At 39.5% G+C, this 17,599-nt stretch overlaps 1 protein-coding gene across 1 annotated transcript in view; it reads right to left on the bottom strand.

Annotated features, from left to right (window-relative positions):
• Positions 1–15,132: 15,132 nt before the first annotated feature.
• The window catches only part of LOC139606676 (dachshund homolog 2-like), an 86,694-nt gene continuing 84,227 nt past the window's right edge, over positions 15,133–17,599 (bottom strand). Inside the window, exon 12 of the mRNA XM_071458946.1 lies at positions 15,133–17,135. Within this exon, the coding sequence (XP_071315047.1) occupies positions 17,098–17,135 (38 nt within the window). The 3' untranslated portion in view covers positions 15,133–17,097. The remainder of the gene's footprint in view (positions 17,136–17,599) is intronic.

Raw genomic sequence — 17,599 nt, 5'->3', positions numbered from 1 at the left:
TGCAGTTAAATTGATGTTTTGCAAAAGATTTTTGGGACCAATTTCCACCAATTTTACAGAAATATGCTAATCTTTGACATATTCTGAAGATTTTTTTATAATTTCAGTGTCATAATTAAATTAGATTTGACCAAGAGAGAGTTTTCTGTCTGTATCCCGTGGTAAAATGATCAGTGATTACAGCTGAGACACATTGGGGAACATGGTTCTCATCTTCTGCATCACAAATCTTGTTGAACTGTTCCATTCAAACCGCAAACTGAACCCGAGCAAAGAACAAAGATAATCTTAAATTAAATAATCATTTCATACCCGTGTGATTAAAGGAGCTTTGCAGCGACCGCGGTCTTCCATGTTGACTTTGCAACTAGTTCTAAGTTGTTCACGTCAACACTTTCAAGCTGTAGCAACAAAATGTCATCCTGCTCTCCAGCTTCTCCTGATATGACCTGAATGTGACACTGGAGAGGGAGACAGTGAGAGGGGAAAAAAAAGAAAAGTGATGGTAATTACAGGAGAGAAGGGAAATGTTTAAGACTGAGGGAAGAGGAACAAGATGAGTTTGAAGGAGTAAAGTCTGATATTCTAACCTTTCAGGACCTGGTAGAACAAGCTCCATCATATCTGGACCTGGAGAGGGTCAAATTTAAATTTCTCTACGTCAACTGTAATCCATTTTCCTCTGCTTTGTTTGGTGGCGGTTTGTTGTGTTTCCATTTTCGCGCAGGTTAAACAACAGACAACCTGCTCTGCTGTTTGTCGAAAACCTCGCGTTGACCCCAAACACTCAATTACTCTCCCGACTAGAGACAGAGGGAAGGAGGAGGAGATGGAGGGAGAAATAAAACGGCAAGGAAGGCAGAGAAAAAGGGAAATGGAAAGAGAAAATGAGACAAACACTTAATATCCATCTGTATTCTCCTTTTTATTTATTTATTTATTTATTTATTTTGTGTGGAGTGGACAGCCTCGGCGCTCCCATTCATCTTCGTTCTCCTCACAGCGGTGCATTCAGAGAAGGTCAAAACCCGGAAAATAGGCTACACACCCGGCATTTTGTCACCAGACACCCTTCACCTGCCTCCCAACACCACTGCGCCACACACAACTGGGACACGGCCGCAGCCAAAAATACATCAGGCGGAGCGGGAGCAGCAGCAGCAGCACTGCATGCACTTCCACCGCATTCGTTCTGCATTTACGCCGCATTTGTTGTCCTTTCAGAAAACGCAGAAGACCGCGACGAGGTGACATTTCGTGGCCTCCAGTTCAGAGAATCATGCTGAATTATTGCATCTGTCCACATGTGTAGCAGAGCTGATGACACATCCACCTCCTTATGATTTCGTCCCGTTTAATCTGAGAGGAAGTTGATGCTGAACATTTCAGCCAATTTGACAAAAACTGTGTTTACGTCACAGGTCACAGAGTCAGGTGTGATGTGTTTGAATGCCTTGTTGACTCGGTAGTCAAGAGGCGGTCGGTTGCACAAAACACCTTAAGTCTTCTACTAAAGTGTGACACATAAGGTTTAATATCTCCTTAGCTGAGGGAGTTATCTAAGGGTGTTGCACAGAATCTCTTAAAGGTTTCCTTCGTTAAGGAAAAAGGACATGAAACACCTCGATCAGATGGGACTGCAAAGATCCGTAGCATCAAACTGAAGAGCAACCATTGATAACGAAGGAGCTGGAAGAGCACAGCTGTGGAAGGGGGAGAGATCAGAGTCTAGACGGTCAGACAAATCAGAAAATTGATTACTAGTCAAATCTGTGATGTAAAATCAATTCCTCATCATTAAGGTTGTCCATTGGGTTCTTCCGCTCTTCTTGGGATCTGTTCATTTTTCTTATTTATCCCCATAAACTTAGTCATGTTAAGGTCAAGATAGAGTCAAAGGTATCTTTGGTTGTTTCCTTAATTTTGTTCCTTAGTCTTGTGCAACAGTTTAACTCACTTTCTTTAAGTATAAGACTAAGATGAGGAGGAAACCTTAAGTACTTAAGTAAAGGAAACCTTAAGGAGAAGGCTTAAGGTTGTTTTGTGCAACCACCAGAACCTTGAAATGGCTCTAATGTCGTCTTTCAGGACTTACTGACAGAAGCTGTGCTGAGCTGAGACGTGAGCAACTGCCACGATTCAAGCTGCGCTGGCACGGCCTGAATGGTTTCCCAGAGTACGGCCATGGCAAGGTGAAAGGTGTTGTTTGCCTTGGTGACACGGTGACGTGTTGGAGGTGTGCTGGTTTACATTCGGAGCCCTGCAGCCTCGTGGACTGCAGCTCCTCATCTAACGGCTCACTGAGGCTGCTTGTCCTCTTTATCCACTCACATACCTACAACTGATCCGCTGGAAAAACACAATAAAAAACCTCTCACAGGTTTGCTGGTGGAGAGCAGCAGTAGGAAATGTTCCGGTGGTGTTTCCTGTAACTCGCATTGCTCGTCACTAAGCAGTAAAGTAAAGCTGATACCTGAGAGCAGGTACAGGGAGGTAGGAGTGAAACCTAGACACCTGACAGGACCACAGTGGTGCAGGTCAGCAGGGACAAAGTGGATCAAAGTCGGTCTCGAAAACAGCCAAGCTTTGAGTTTCTTTTGGGAGGTTTAATTAAATCTTGTCGGTGCGATAGGCCACTAGAGGGCAGCGCTGGTACTGACTGAACGAATGGCTCTAAATGTGAAATATTCCACCGTGATATTCAGCTTTACATGGATGACAAGGAATTATGAGGTTTGTGGTCTGACAGTATTTTCTAACTTTTATTATTGTCTTGATTCTACTTGTGTATTAATGATCCATCCTGGGGACGCTCAGATAAATGAGTTGAAACCACACAGGGAGGAGGACACACCATCAGATAATTTTCAACACACAAAAAATTCAGCACATAATGACTTTCTGAGAAAAAGAAACTATAACTTTGTTCAACTGGGAAAATAATTTTGATCACAAACACTTGATTCCTGTGGGTTTTGTCAAGTGGAGCTGATAGCTGTGATCAGAGGATGTGTTTTTAAAAATTCATGACAAAAGTACACGATATAACTCTCTGCTAGAGAAGATTTCCTTCAGCTGTTTGTTTTTACACTCATTTGTAGAAAGGCAGAAGAGAAAAACACAGGAGCAGATTTAGCTCATACCAGAAAAATGAAACTCCTCGTCTTGTTGAATCAGTTAGGAAAAGGGGAGCGTCAGGTCAAATTTCCAAACGCACCCTGAGCTTCGAGCCCCGTGGGGACGACACAGCAACGACACTAATGGCAGGCTACATGGCATTTAGAGCAGAAAGGTGTGACATGCAAGCCTTCACACTCAGTCCGTCTATCACACATGCATTTGCATACACACACACACACACACACTCTCTTACACACTCCTCAGGGCCTGCCATTAATAACAGCTGACCTTTGCACGTTTAAGCTGTGAAATGATAGTAAAGCAGACCTGAGAACGACACATCGCACCTCCCTTCATCTTTTATCATCCATCTCTTTCTCTGGTGAAATCCTCTCTGCTCCATCACAGCTTCCCTGTGTCCTCGCTCCTGTTTGCTGTTCAGGGATCGTTGAATCTGTTTCTGCTGCACAGTCCAGTGATAAGAAAGAGCCTTTAATGTAATTTTGTAACCTCAGTTAGAGAGAGGGTGTGTGAACAGAGAGACCAAAGGAATCCATTACTGCTGAAACAATAAGTAGATTGATCAATCTTCATAATCAGTCTAAGTCAGTTATCAAGCAAAAATACCAAATGTTCTCTGATTCCAGCTTTTGCTGCTTTTGTCTTTTATATAACTGTAAATTAAATATTTTTCAGTTCTAGTTGGAGAAAACAACCAGTTTCCAGATGTCATCTTGGGCATTTTTCTCAATTTAATGACATTTTATTTAGAAAAATAATCAACAGATAAATCAACAGTGGAAATAATTATGTTTTTATTAATTTGTAATTAATAGCTTCATTGAACAGTAGCACAAATTACATCTCAGATGGAATTAACCAACAAAATACAATTACAAGCTCTGTTTGAATATTTTGTTACTTGTATAATGGAAACATCCAGTGAAAATAAAGAGTGTTGTTGCAGACGAAGCCTTGTTGACCTACAGCTACTTTATATTTTATATCAACAAGCAGCTTTCTGGTTTCCTCTTAACCAGTTATTTGATGTTGGGTTTGTTTTAGCAGCGCAACGTTGCGGCACAGCTTAAAATCACCAAAATGTCTTCATCCTTGTCGTCTTCATCAGATTTCCTGCTGACTGAATACACTGTGATAAAGGTGTTTGCTGCCCTCTAGTGGAGCGGAGTAAGAAAAATATATAAGATGATATTAAAAAATGAATTAGTGATTAATGTGCATTCGTTTGAGAGTTGATATTATTAAACCGAGCACAGTTTTGTTTTTCTCCATGGCACTTTTTGGCCTCTGTGTTTGGATTCATTTCATTGTCACATATAATTTTTTTGAAACATTTGGCAGTGAAGCATGGACTGTGGGAAAACTTCATGTTGTGCTCTTGTATTTATTGAATAGATGATGATGAATACTTAGCACTGACCCTAAGGTCTCCTACTGCACTGAGGCTTTGGTGACGTCCCTCACATGTAAATAACTGTAAGACAACGATGGCTGAAGCTGCTCCCAGCAAGAAGCCACAGTAAACTTACTAATATCTCTTTTAATCTCCTCAATTCTCTTATTGCGTTTTTATTGTTTGTGTTTCATATTTTTATGTTTTTATGCTGCATTGCTGCAAAATAAATCCTCCTCTGGGACAATAAAGATCTGAACTGGAGTAACTCTGTCGTCTTGATGAAATTTAAATCACCTGTGATGTTGCCTCGTGCTTGACAACAGCCTCACAGTCTGATCTGGGTAATTCTCACTTTCAAGATTTATAAAATAAAAGCAGAAATCAGTTCCCAGAGGTTTGGGGAGTTGGCAGCATTTTTAAAAAAGCGTGTTTAAGCTAAAATGGCTCGTTAAGATGCTCTTCAAGGCTCCAGCTTGTGTCCATGACGGTAGCCACTTGATGAGATCATCCCTGAATAATTAGACGAGTGACATGTGGAAAGAGTTTTTCTCTTTTTTTTCTCTAACTTTGTGTGAAAACTCTTCCTTTCAACTGAACTCAAAGTGTTTTTTCTTGGCATGAAAGTTGAAAGAACGCAGCTCAGCCAAACTCACAGTTTACTTCAGCTTTTCTTTCTCAACTGAAGTGGAGGCTTTATTTGGATGAAAGACTAAGAGAACGAAAAACAAATATTTGCCAAATTTATTTCTCTCAGTTCAAGTTGAACTAGTTCTACCTCTCCCTGTCTCTCAGCTGCTTTCTCTTCCAGAGAGGTCGATGAACGAGAGAAGAATGTCTTTTTTTTTTTTTCTCGTCACTCTCTCCGTCTCCCTCCATCTGCTTTTCAGTTCGCCGTGGTCGAACCAGAACACAAACCGAACTCGGAGCTGTAAGAGACGACCAGCTGCTATCTTTGTAAAGGTCAACAAGGAATCTTAGGCCGCCCAGCTAAAACAACACACACACACACACACACACACACACACACACACACACACTGAATCCCCGTGGATCCATTTCCATCTCACACACTCTCATTCAGTGTTTACAGTTATTTTAATTCCTCCATCCATCCATCTTTTCCCTTTTTCTTTCTCACGTTCTCTCCATCTCTCTCTCTCTCTCTCTCTCTCTCTCTCTCTCTCTCTCTCTCTCTCTCTCGTCGAGTGTTCATCTCGTCTGCCAAGCTCCTCTCAGTCTGTTCGAGGGAAAAACAAAAAACAAAACAGTTTCTAATTTGGTATCAATCTGAAGAGTCCAGTTCTGTCATTACCCTGTCTGTGTGAGTGTGTGTGGCTTTCTCATTTTATTCCCATGATGCCATATGGGCCACACACACACACACACACACACACACACACATTCCCACCCCCAGAGTCACAACTGACAGAAATAGTTGTTCCAACATTCGATGACATTCACATCCTGTTGTCCGTGTTTACATCAGTGTTTATCTGAGTCTGACTCTGTGTGATGGTTTACATCTGAAATCATCAGCGTCATTATTTTTTGGCAGCGGGATTAATTATCATGATTCATTCATCCATCACCACTTTGTTTAGCTGCAGCTAAACATTTATAAATTGACAGAGAAACTGTTGCCGTCTCAACCCTTTGACCTCGGGGCTGTTTTCTCTCCCTTCATCTCCAACACCTACACTACAAACCATCAGTCGGGGTGTGAGCGGCGCTACACGTGCTCTCTGGCTGCGGTCTTACAGCCGAGGAAGAACTTTCATTGTGTTTGATGATGTGTTGAACTGAATCAGATCCATTTGTTGATTAGTTTATCAACCTAAAATTAATCTTTTGATGATCAATTATCCGTTTAGTTTATTTTTAGTCATGCTGCCGTGGCTCTGTGGAGTCTGTGGGTCCACCACTGTGGTCCAGACTGAAATATCTCAACAACCATTTGAGTGTTGAAAAATAAATAAATGGCAACCAGACATTCAGTTATTTAAATGATTAAACGAGTTAGTAATCAGCTGATGAATAATGCTGAGTTGCAGCTGTGGATTATTTATTATAATAATATTCATAATAAAAATTAAGTTTATTTATAAAGCACTTATCAATATCAGATTACGATAGTTAAGTGAAGCAGAAACAACAAACACAAGCAGATAAATTACTAATGAAATGAAATAGAAACGCAATAAAACTTAATGACAGCACAAATGTTGTAATGGTGTAATACAAGGTTACAGATTGCTTTTTACCAGAATCTACTTTGACATGTGAAATTAGTTGTTGGTTTTATGTTTAATGTGCAAAATCATAACATTGTTAGTTGTATTGGTTTTATTGATTTAATTGTGTGTGTTTGTGTTTGTTCGTGTTAAGGTTATGAATGAGTGTAAAGATGCTTTTCAGCATGTTTGGAGATAAATGTGAAGCCTGGGGCAAGTTTCCCTCAGAGGACAATGAGGTGTGTCTCATCTTTCAATCTTTGAAACAGTGCTTTGATTAGTGATCGGAGTTATTTGATTATTGGCAGCTGTCACCACGTCATCATACAGAAATTTGGAGCGACGTCTCCTTCTCCTTCAGGTGTAGTCTGTTCTCCTCCACCTCCTGAGGAAATATCTGGCTCTTTAGCTGCTACATGTTTACTTGCTCGTGGGTTACTTGGTTTGTTGTTACTGAGGAGAGCGGTCCTCACATTTCCCCTCACGCTGTGGGATTTGAACCGACGACCTCGGGGTCACATCCTCCTCTGCTCCTCCTGCTCTCTGAGCTGCTGCTGTCCATTTGTCCTCTATGGAGATAAACTGTTGTTTACACTGCAGGCCACATAGGAAGTCAAGCATGGCAGGAGGAATCAGTCTGCACACTGCTGTGTGTGTGTGTGTGTGTGTGTGTGTGTGTGTGTGTGTGTGTGTGTGCGCACGCGCATGTGTGTGTGTACTTATTAATATGGTCCTCACAGAGATAGACAAAAATAGAAACAACACCTCAAATTAGCAGATTTTACTACTTTTCATTTTTCCAATAAATTGGCTGGGATTAGGTTAGTCTTAATTGAAACCTGTGTGTGTGTGTGTGTGTGTGTGTGTGTGTGTGTGTGTGTGCGCGCGCGCGCACTTGTGTACTTTGTGATGTATGTATGTGCGATTGTATTTGTGTGACCTCAAATATTGCCGTTTAGTTTTTTCAAAGGAAGTGTTCTCACATATGCGAGAACATCGTGTGTGTGTGTGTGTGTGTGTGTGTGTGTGTGTGTGTGTGTGTGGCAGGTGTTTTGCGTCACCACCCACCATCCATCAAGTCAAATGGGCGAATGACAGGAAGAACAAAAACAAATCCCTCGCTCCGGCAAGAATAAACGACTGATGCCGACCAATGACAAGTGTTTATTGTGTGTGTGTGTGTGTGTGTGTGTGTGTGTGTGTGTGTGAGAGAGAGAGAGAGAGAGAGAGAGATGAAGGGATGTGTGTGTTTGTGTGTATGTATTTTTGTCTATATGTATATATTTGTGTGGGTGAAATTGAAAGAGAGGTGAGGACAAAGCAAATGAGCGTGTGAGAGATGAAGAGAAGAGAATGAGGTGGTGCTTATTGTTTTATCAGTTCAGTGGATGGACACACACACACACACACACACACGCTTATTATGCTTCTCGGTGAGCCTGCAAAGTAAATATATCCAAAATGACCAACTCCATCACTCAGATTTGGTCGGGCCAATGTTTGACTTTTTATAAGTTATTTTTGGGCAGTTTTTTTATTCCTTTATTTGAGAGAGAGAGAGAGAGAGATGCAGAAAAGAGTCCGGTTGGCCGGGAGTTGAACTACGGACCTGCTGCTCAGGGCTCAGTCCATATGTTCTGTGCCCTCTACTTCACATAGTTGTCTTTACTTTGTGAGCACATACAGGATTAGAACAAATGTCCACTAGGGGGCAGAGCAGAGCAGAATCATCTCTTCTGTACATGTAATTTAACTATTTTAGAAATGGAATACTTTTTTTTTCTTTCTTTAAAAGTGAGGACATTTTGGATTTTCAAAACTAGTCCACACTGACAGAACATTTAAGAAAGTGGACATTGGACAAGTGAGGACATTTCTTTCGGAAAGTAAAAGTGAGGACATGTTTTCGTGAGACACTTGTCAAAAAGTAAAAGTGAGGACAGTTTGTGAAGTTAGAGTATTTTATCTTTTAAGAGGGTGAATGTTTGTAAAAAAATGACATTGCTTCCAAAACTGAAAATTTTTTTGGAAATAAACAGTTTTGTCACGCGATATTTATGGAAAAAGTGAAAGTGAGGACAGCTTCGGGAAAAGTGAGGACATTTTAAAACGTGAAAACATTTGGGTCAGTAAAGGAATTCTGGGAAGTGAAGACATTTTCGGAAAGTGATGAATTAATTAGGGTTAGGGGCTAGAGGATGTATAATGTAATTAAAGGTCCTCACAAGGATAGGAGTGTGTGTGTGTGTGTGTGTCTGTGTGTGTGTGTGTGAGACATCGGTAGTGCTGACCTCCTCCAGCTGTCTGTGGATAATGAGAAGCTGTCAGCACCAGGACGACAGGGGACACACAAACACCCATACACATTCATGACTACACAAACAAACGCATGTCTTTGCACATAAAAAACACACACAAACGCACACTGTAAGACAAAGGCATTTAAACGTACACAAACATAATCTCTCCGTCTTTCTCTCTCCGTCCCATGTCACTCTGTCATTCTTTATTTGAAGGGAGAAACAGGTTGTGTAAATGTAAATAATTTCTATTCTAGATGTTTGAGTCCTCATAACCCCATTAAAAGGGCAAAGTCTCCACAAACTGTCCAGTATCTTTTTAACGGTTTATGAGGACTCAAACCATCCACTGTACTTTAAAAGGTCAATGAGGACTCAAACCTTCCAGTGTATTTTTAAAAGGTTTACGAGGACTCAAACCCTCCAGTATCTTTTTAACAGGTTTATGAGGACTCAAACCATTCACTGTATTTTAAAAGGTTAATGAGGACTCAAACTTTCCAGTGTATTTTCAGAAGGTTTACAAGGACTCAAACCCTTCAGTGTCTTTTTAACAGATTTATGAGGACTCAAACTCAAGCTCTCTCGTCCATTTTGTCATGGGCAGGCTGTGTCAGTACTGGATCATCTGATAAACATGACCAGATCATCAGTGTGAGTCCTCAGTTAAATAGACAACAGTAGCTCCAGCAGGCAAGTTGACTGTGCAGATCTGTCAGTCCTAAAGACCAGAGAGCAGTCGTCTGTCGGACCATATGTTCAGTTTGTCCCAAACACTCATCGTTTCTGCAAAACAGAGCTCAATATACTGCTTCCATGTTCCTCTGTTGCCTCCTCACAGCTCCAACAGAAGTAAAAATATAATGAACATACAGATCAAAGGCTTCAAATAGGATAGTAGTAGAAATAAAAGTAGCAATACCCCAGTGTGAAACTCTTTCATTACAAGTAAAGGTAACATGTTCAAAGTTATCATCAGTAAAATATTCCCAAAGTGTCAAAAGTGGAAGAAGTCATTATGCAGAACAGCTCATTTTATATTGTTTGAGTTTAATATTTTTAATGATGCATTGTAGAGTCATTTTATTGCCATAGATGGTCGTGATGTGGGTCATTTTAACTACTTAATATACTGTTGGGTAGTTCAACCTTTAAAAATTGATCATATTTTATAAGCACATCAAATGTGTTTAATGGAAAATCTTAATCTGCAAAGTAATTACTGCAGTAAATGCAGTACGATACAGTGAATGTAGAGGAGGAAGTAAAAACTATGTTATTTCTCTCTGAGGTTTTGTGGAGCAGAGATAGATGATGAGAAATACAGTCAGAGAATGAGCTGGTTTTCTGCATTGATTAGTAATAAAATGTGATCTGATCTTCATCTCAGTCACAAATGTAACAAACATAATGTGCTTAAGATAATAACACAAATAATTATTATCTTTTGTGTCTCTATTCAACAAATCACAGTGCTCTGATTCCCTTTTTCTGAATTTCTAACCACTGTCCTCTCTTCCCGCCTCACACACAGGTTCATCATCATGATGTGTGTGTGTGTGTGTGTGTGTGTGTGTGTGTGTGTGTGTGCATGTATCATACTTATTTAGACCACAACTTCCCTCCACACACACACACGGTTACTGTATCCTTCCTCCCTTCATCTACCGAACCCCATGTAGAAATTAACTACAATTACATGCACATACACACACACACACACACACCGGCAGGTTGGACCCCAGGGCTCAGTTTGGGAGGAAACTCCCTTTCTAATTTTCCTCATAAAGACTCTAATGAAGACTAATGATGGAGCAAGGTGTGTGTGTGTGTGTGTGTGTGTGTGTGTGTGTGTGTGTGTGTGTGTGTTTTAACAGCCTGTGTCTGGGAATGTCTCTGTTCTCTTCTCTCTGTCCTCCTTCCATCCCTCCATCATTACATTCAGCCTCCCTTTTTTAACTTCATCCTTTCATGTTTATTCTCTCCGTTCTTTTTTTTTCTCTTCTCCTTCTTTTATCCGTGTTGTGTTTTTATTTGTTTCTCTTCTTGTTTTCTAATCATCTTTTCTATTCAGTTATCTCCGGGCATCCTTTTATCCTCCATCCATCCATTCTTTTCTTTCTTCCTCTCTTTCTTCTAGTTTCTTTCTTTCTTTTTATTTCGTTCTTCTTTTCGCTTTCTTTCTATTTATCTCTTCCTCATTAGCTCTGATCCAATAAGATTGATCATATTAATGAATAGAATGTAAATAATGATTAAACATTAACATTGAACAAAAAGCAGAAGTTAAAGCGCTGTAGTATTAGACGTAATCTTACCGATTACAACCTCCGCCACATCAGTCCTCTGTCTTTGAATCAACTGGGTCGAACCCAAATTTCTGTTAAAACAGTTTTCAGTTATAGTTTTTCCTTTGGTAGAACATAGGGCTATGAGTCTTTTTGATTAATTTCTGTTGGAGCTTGAACCAAAACAGCATGTTCCTTTATGTCTGTATCACCACAATACTTAATTTATGGTATGCTTGTCCACATTTTACCTTTATCAGAAAAACTTTTTGGGGAATTGCACTTGGCCATATTACGATTTCGATAATAATACATATTAAAATTTATTACAATACATTTTTTTTTAAAACAGCAAATAGTTTGTTCTGTGGGAAAAATCTCAAAACCTGCACAAATAAAACCAAAAGAAAATATAAAATGGAGTGAATGAACTGTGTGAGTTCTGCTTACCTTTCAAAACACCCTCAGTCAGCATCAGTCTGAGGAGCCGTCGATGAATTTGTCTTTACTACTGGTCTCTGCTGTATTTTAGTTTTATTCAAACATGACTGGGCTGTTAGGAAACAGCCGCCATGTTTGACCCCTGGTTTGTCTCTGCTGGGAAACAGCAGCGGTGAGTTGTAAAGTTATACAGGCTGCATTGTTAACACAAAGGACAATTGCCTCTTTAGTTGTCATTTAGATAAAGAATTCTGCTTCCTGCTTTATATAATTCAACATTACACAAGTAATGAATGATGAGAACATAAGTTGGGTGGTTTATTAGAGGGATTTTATTGACTCTGTGCGTAAGAAATGATGATTGAGTGATAAATTCAACAAAGTGATTTAATAGGAGGAACAAGACGTGCATGTAACGTGACGACATTCAGATATTGTGCTGTTGCTACATCCGACCTGGTGAGATTGCCATCGTGACTGTGACAGTAAAGTGGCTGCCTGTGTGCTCAGCTGTAACCATGTTAAATAACAATAACTCCACAACCACTGTGTACGTCCCAACCTGCCCTTGTCAAGCTCCATGTAGCACTATGAATTTTTATTTCTCGCTCTGTTCATATAGTTAGAGGCAAGTTATTTCAGGACAAGATGAGGATGTGATGAATTTTACACCTTGCGTTTGTTTGGAATAAAGGGAGGAAGAAGTAATAGTGTTTTTTTGGTGGATTTCCCCTTTAAAAATCAATGATAAAGTGTTTTCATGATGGGTCACTGTTTGTCCCAGACATGTTTCTCACTTTCTATCTTTTCATTACCCATCATCCTCTGGCCCTCTCTTTATCTTCCTTCTTTAAATGCACATCATTTCATCATGTTACACCTCTGCCCCCCCTCTGTCTATCATCTCCCCCACCTCTCTTCTCACTGTTCCCTCCCCTCTTTCTCTCCATCTTCCCGTTTCCTTCATTTTCTCCCACGTCGACTCTCGGATCCTTCAATCTCTCTTCCCCACGCCGTCACCTTTTCATCCTTCCTCGTTGCCTCCTTCGCTTTCTATCCATCCTTCTTCATCTCTGGCTGTTTTTCCTCTCCGTCCATCGCTCTGTGTTTCTGCCTCCATTAGGGGGAAATGGAAAAAGTGACATCAGCTATTTGGTAAACGGAGAGAGATGGAGAGAGAGAGAAAGAGACAGACGGGATGAAACGGGATAGAAAAATGGAAAGCAAATATCAGAAGAGTGACATTAGCAATGATTGTGAAAGAGAGAAAAGGAAAACAGAGGAGGAAAGAAAAGAGTGACAGAGGTGAGAGGGAATTAAAGACATAAGCATGGGGCGAGAGAGGTAGAGATCCATTAGAGAGAGAGTGAGAGAGAGAAAGGGAAAGGCTTCACCTCATTAACCTCGTAATGCAGAGTAAATATACAGTCTAAATGGAACATAGACAACGTGTGTGTGTTTACTCTCAGGCATCTGTGTGTGTGTGTGTGTCCATTACCAGAATACCAAAGTGCCTATCTGTATTTGTGTGTATGAGTATGTGAGTATCTTCTGAAATACCATAGTGTGTGTTTTAATGTCGTATAATCCCAGAAAATCATTTTTGTAGTTCAGAATTAAGTAAATATTTGAAACATGACAGACCTCATGAATTAAAAAATTAAAAAAAAAAGTATTTATGTAAATTTTTTATTTTTCTAATGAAAAGCCCCAACCCAGTAATGTTTAAACCCATTACTCAACACTTAGTGTTTCCTACCATGTCTACCTAAGCCTGTTCACTGACTGTTGCTATTGTAAGTCCTTTAAAGATCCTGTAAAGCAAATTCACAGATTTTTTTATAAAATCAATATATATGTTGGAGAACTATTCCTGAAAATGTGTGAAACATGTGAAACTTGTGTGGTACTGAATTGTGCAGTTATACCGTTAAACTGTGTTTCATAATTTTTGCGTGGAGCGTTTTTTTGGGCGGGCCCTAAACAGGGTACCGGTAACTCATAAATATATAGTTTCAGTTTTGGTAAAAGCTCAGTAATTTCCTAAAACAGCTGGTCACTTAAGTTTTTAGCAAATGTTAGTCAAACAGGAGTCAGAACAGTATTTGTTGGGGAGTATTTAATACACATTTTGTGCTTTGTATGGCTCATTGATGAGTTTGGAGCCATGTTATTTAAATCTGTCAGATGGTCCAGTACTTCTGTCCAGGCTGAAATATTTCCACAACTACTTAATGGATTAACTTGAAATTTTGTACAAATATTCATGTTGATCCCTGGACTTTTCATCTGAGGTGACATTTTTGTTTTTTTGATAAAATAGCTTGATTATTTGAGGGATTGACATGAAATTTGGTACAGATAGTGCCCAAAGTTTACATTCTGAAATGCATTCAGACATATCTACATTTGCATCTCCACATCTGCATTTGTGGCTCCCAGACAATGAATCCTGCAGATTTTGATAATTCCTTGACTTTTCCTCTAGAACCATCATGAGGTTAAAATTTGTGGTTTTGCTTGAAAACAGCAGTCAGATAGATTCAAGGTCAAGATTTGAAAATGTCCAGTACTTTGATTTCTGACGAGACACATCTGAAATGAACAACTACTAAGATGGTGAACGTAGTAAACATTATATCTGCTTAGCATCAGCATGTTAGCATTAGGGAGGTGCACGATTAGTTGACTAAGCATTGCTACCTTCATTAGTCGGCACCATAAATACTAGACAGTTAAACTAATTGTGTCAGAATAAACTGACATATAACCACTCAATCTGTGCTAATGTTAGCTTCACTCAGGAAACCAATATGACATTGTTTACACACCGTCACTGTTGTTTCCTGCTTGGTCTGAAAAGTTATCGCAGGTCAACGTGTCAATTTTCACAGTTTTCTGAGTGTTTTATTTTTACGCTACACTAAATTAAAATTTCTGTTTAATTGACAGTGATATCCCTTGTTAGCATGCTGATGTTAGCATTTAACTTTGAACTAAATGCTGTGCCTACATACTCTCACTGGCATACCGGCATGGCTGTAGACATTGGCTCTTGTTATTCAGTCTTTACATCCAACACAAACATGGGAGTCGCAAAACACCAAACATAAAACAGAATCACTGTGTTGCTGATCCCTCATGTAAAAATTCTGTTTTTTAAATCTGTTATCAGTCTAATTTAGATAACTTGAGTAAGTTGTTTCCTAGTTCCTAACCTCTTGTTTTAGATTTGTTGAGGCGTATCTTTGTTCAGTGCTGTTTCCGACACTTTTTGTGATAATACCACCAGATGGCGACAAAGTAAGAAATGTTCAAATGCGGCACTTGTTGGCTGAGCTGCTGCTAAGTGTTTCTTTATTATTTAATTTTTCACAAGGATTGTTTAGTGTTTTTGCAAACAAAAAACGCAGAAAACGTGTGTGTGTGTGTGAGCGTAAAACACCACCAGAGACCAGTCATTATAATACTGTATATTTGCAGTCAGCTCAAACCCAGAGAACAGTGACAGACTTGAGAGATCATCAGGAGAAAAAAATAAAACAAAAACAAGAAAACGCCGAATGCTGTTTCTATCTACACAGAATATCCCTTTAACCCCAAACCCCCACCCACCCTGGACCCACCCTCCCTTTTTCCTCCCGTACACATTTCAAATAGTAATCAACAAATAAACAAAACACGCAGTGGAATAAACAAAACCGCAACACAACAGTCTGCACTCGTAGTAGGTCAGAAAATTGGGGAAATAAAAAGTTTCTGGTGTTTGACGTACTGAGGAGCGCTCGTTTTCTTCACCTGTGGTACATTTCATCACGTCAAGGTTGACGATCTGGGATACTTTCTTAAATCCAACCAAAGAGAAATAAAATGTAATTATGGAAAAATGTTTCATTGGGGTAGTTTAAAAAAAAAAAAAAAAAAAACTCAGTCCAGACAAATGAAGTGCTCCTTAATCTGACGAACACCAGAAACTTGACTACTACTTCCTGGTCACAGGGAACAGGGGTCAAAAGGTGAAAAGGTCCAATGTTGAGGAAGAGAATTCAACGTACCTTTAGGATATAATAGTGTGTCTAAAAATCACTCCATTGTAATAAAAAAGGGTTTGTTTTTTTTTTTACTTTTGCATCATCTGAGAAACTGATTTCACAAGGGTGATAGAAAATACTTCATACATTGAAAAGCTGCATCCAACATTTTCAGAGTAATGCCTCCTTAGAGAAAGAGAGAGAACATAAAGGGAAACAGATGTAGAAGAAGCAAGAAGATAAAAGAGGAAGAGGAGCTGATTTATACAAAATAGACAGAAAAGAGAAAGAGGAACAAAGTAGAAAAGAGGGTATAAGAGAGGGAACTAATAACAAGAGTTGGAAGTAAGGAGTGTACGGAGGATAAAATAAACCAAATGACAACATAAGGAAAGTTTTCCCATGCATTCTTTTCAGTCCCTGTACGGAAAACAAAAATGAATGAAACATGAGAGACAGAAATAGCCTCTCAAGTTGTTTTCCTCTGTTTTTTTTCCTTCCAAATATTTTTACACTTCTTTTTTCTTTCATAAACCCCTCTTTCCGTCTTCATCCTGAGCGCCTCCAGTTAACTGATTACGTCCAATCAGAGGGTGACGACAGGCAGCCTGAAGTTGCGTTAAATCCAGAGGGCGTTTGAAACTTTTCTTTTTTTAAGAAACACAAAGAAGAATGTTCAGTCCTTTCTTGAAACCATTCTTGTCTTGTCAGCACCAATCAGAACAGACTTGCTTGGTCCCGCCAATCACATGATGTCATGGGACCATTTAAAAAGTCACAATTGTCCAATCAAATTGGTCTCCGGTGTTAATTTTCCCGCACAATGTCCGACCAAGATGATTTGTGGTGACGTCCATCCAAATCTGAGAGTGCATGATCAGTCCAGTCCGTTTGCCTCGTAGTGACTTTTTTTTGGGAATGATTTTTTTAGTTTTCAGTTTTCCAAACAAACGAGGGATGAGAGAAGTCCCCATGCAGGGAGAGAAAAAGAGGAATGAATGGAGTGAAGTTTGTCTAAAAAGACGAAGAAAGAGAAGAAAAAGGTAGAGAGACGACCCCAAAATAAGTCCAAATGAGGGGCGTGTCTCTTAGTAGTCTCATCGTTTCTTAGCAACGTCGAAAAAGGTCGCACTGTAGCAAAGACAGAATCCCGCCTGGGGAGGTTGTTGCCGTGTTGATTCAGGCCGCTGTGGAAGCCGTGGTTGCTGTGGAAACGGGCTGGTGGAGTTCTTCTGTGCAGGGGGGTGGGAAGAGGCGGGATTTCTTGCTCTAAAACATCATGGGTGTCTTCAGAAACGGCCGGGATTCTGGGTAAAAAAATAAATAGATGAAAAATGAATCAGTAAACAAACTATTTCATCCTGTTTCAGTGGTTAAATCTCATTTAGACTAATGATTATTTTCATTACTGATTAATCTGCTGTTTTTTTCTCAATTAATTGATTTTATAGTTTGGTCTATAAAAACACGCCTATCACAATGTCCTAGAACACAAGGTGACGTCATTTTTTTTTTGTCCAACCAACAGTCCAATGTTTACTATAATGTAAGACCAAGAAAAGCAGCAAATTCTGACAATCGAGAACCTGCAACTAGTAAATATTTGGCATATTTGCTTGAAAATTTACTTCAGTTATTCATCAAAAAAGTTGCCAATTTATCGACTGATTGTGGCAGCTTTAATTTTATTTTTTTTTAAGCGTATGGCAATTTTTTTTTTCCTCAACCAATACCTCAATTGTTAGGTCTGTAAAATGACAAAAAATAGACA

This window comes from Trachinotus anak, unplaced genomic scaffold, assembly GCF_046630095.1.
Source record: "Trachinotus anak isolate AG129_WGS33_773 ecotype Australia unplaced genomic scaffold, CSIRO_AGI_Tana_v1 ptg000023l, whole genome shotgun sequence".
In the NCBI taxonomy this organism is placed as follows: domain Eukaryota; kingdom Metazoa; phylum Chordata; class Actinopteri; order Carangiformes; family Carangidae; genus Trachinotus; species Trachinotus anak.
The sequence above is the reverse complement of the archived record's forward strand: the minus strand, read 5'-3'. Positions and strand labels throughout refer to the sequence as shown.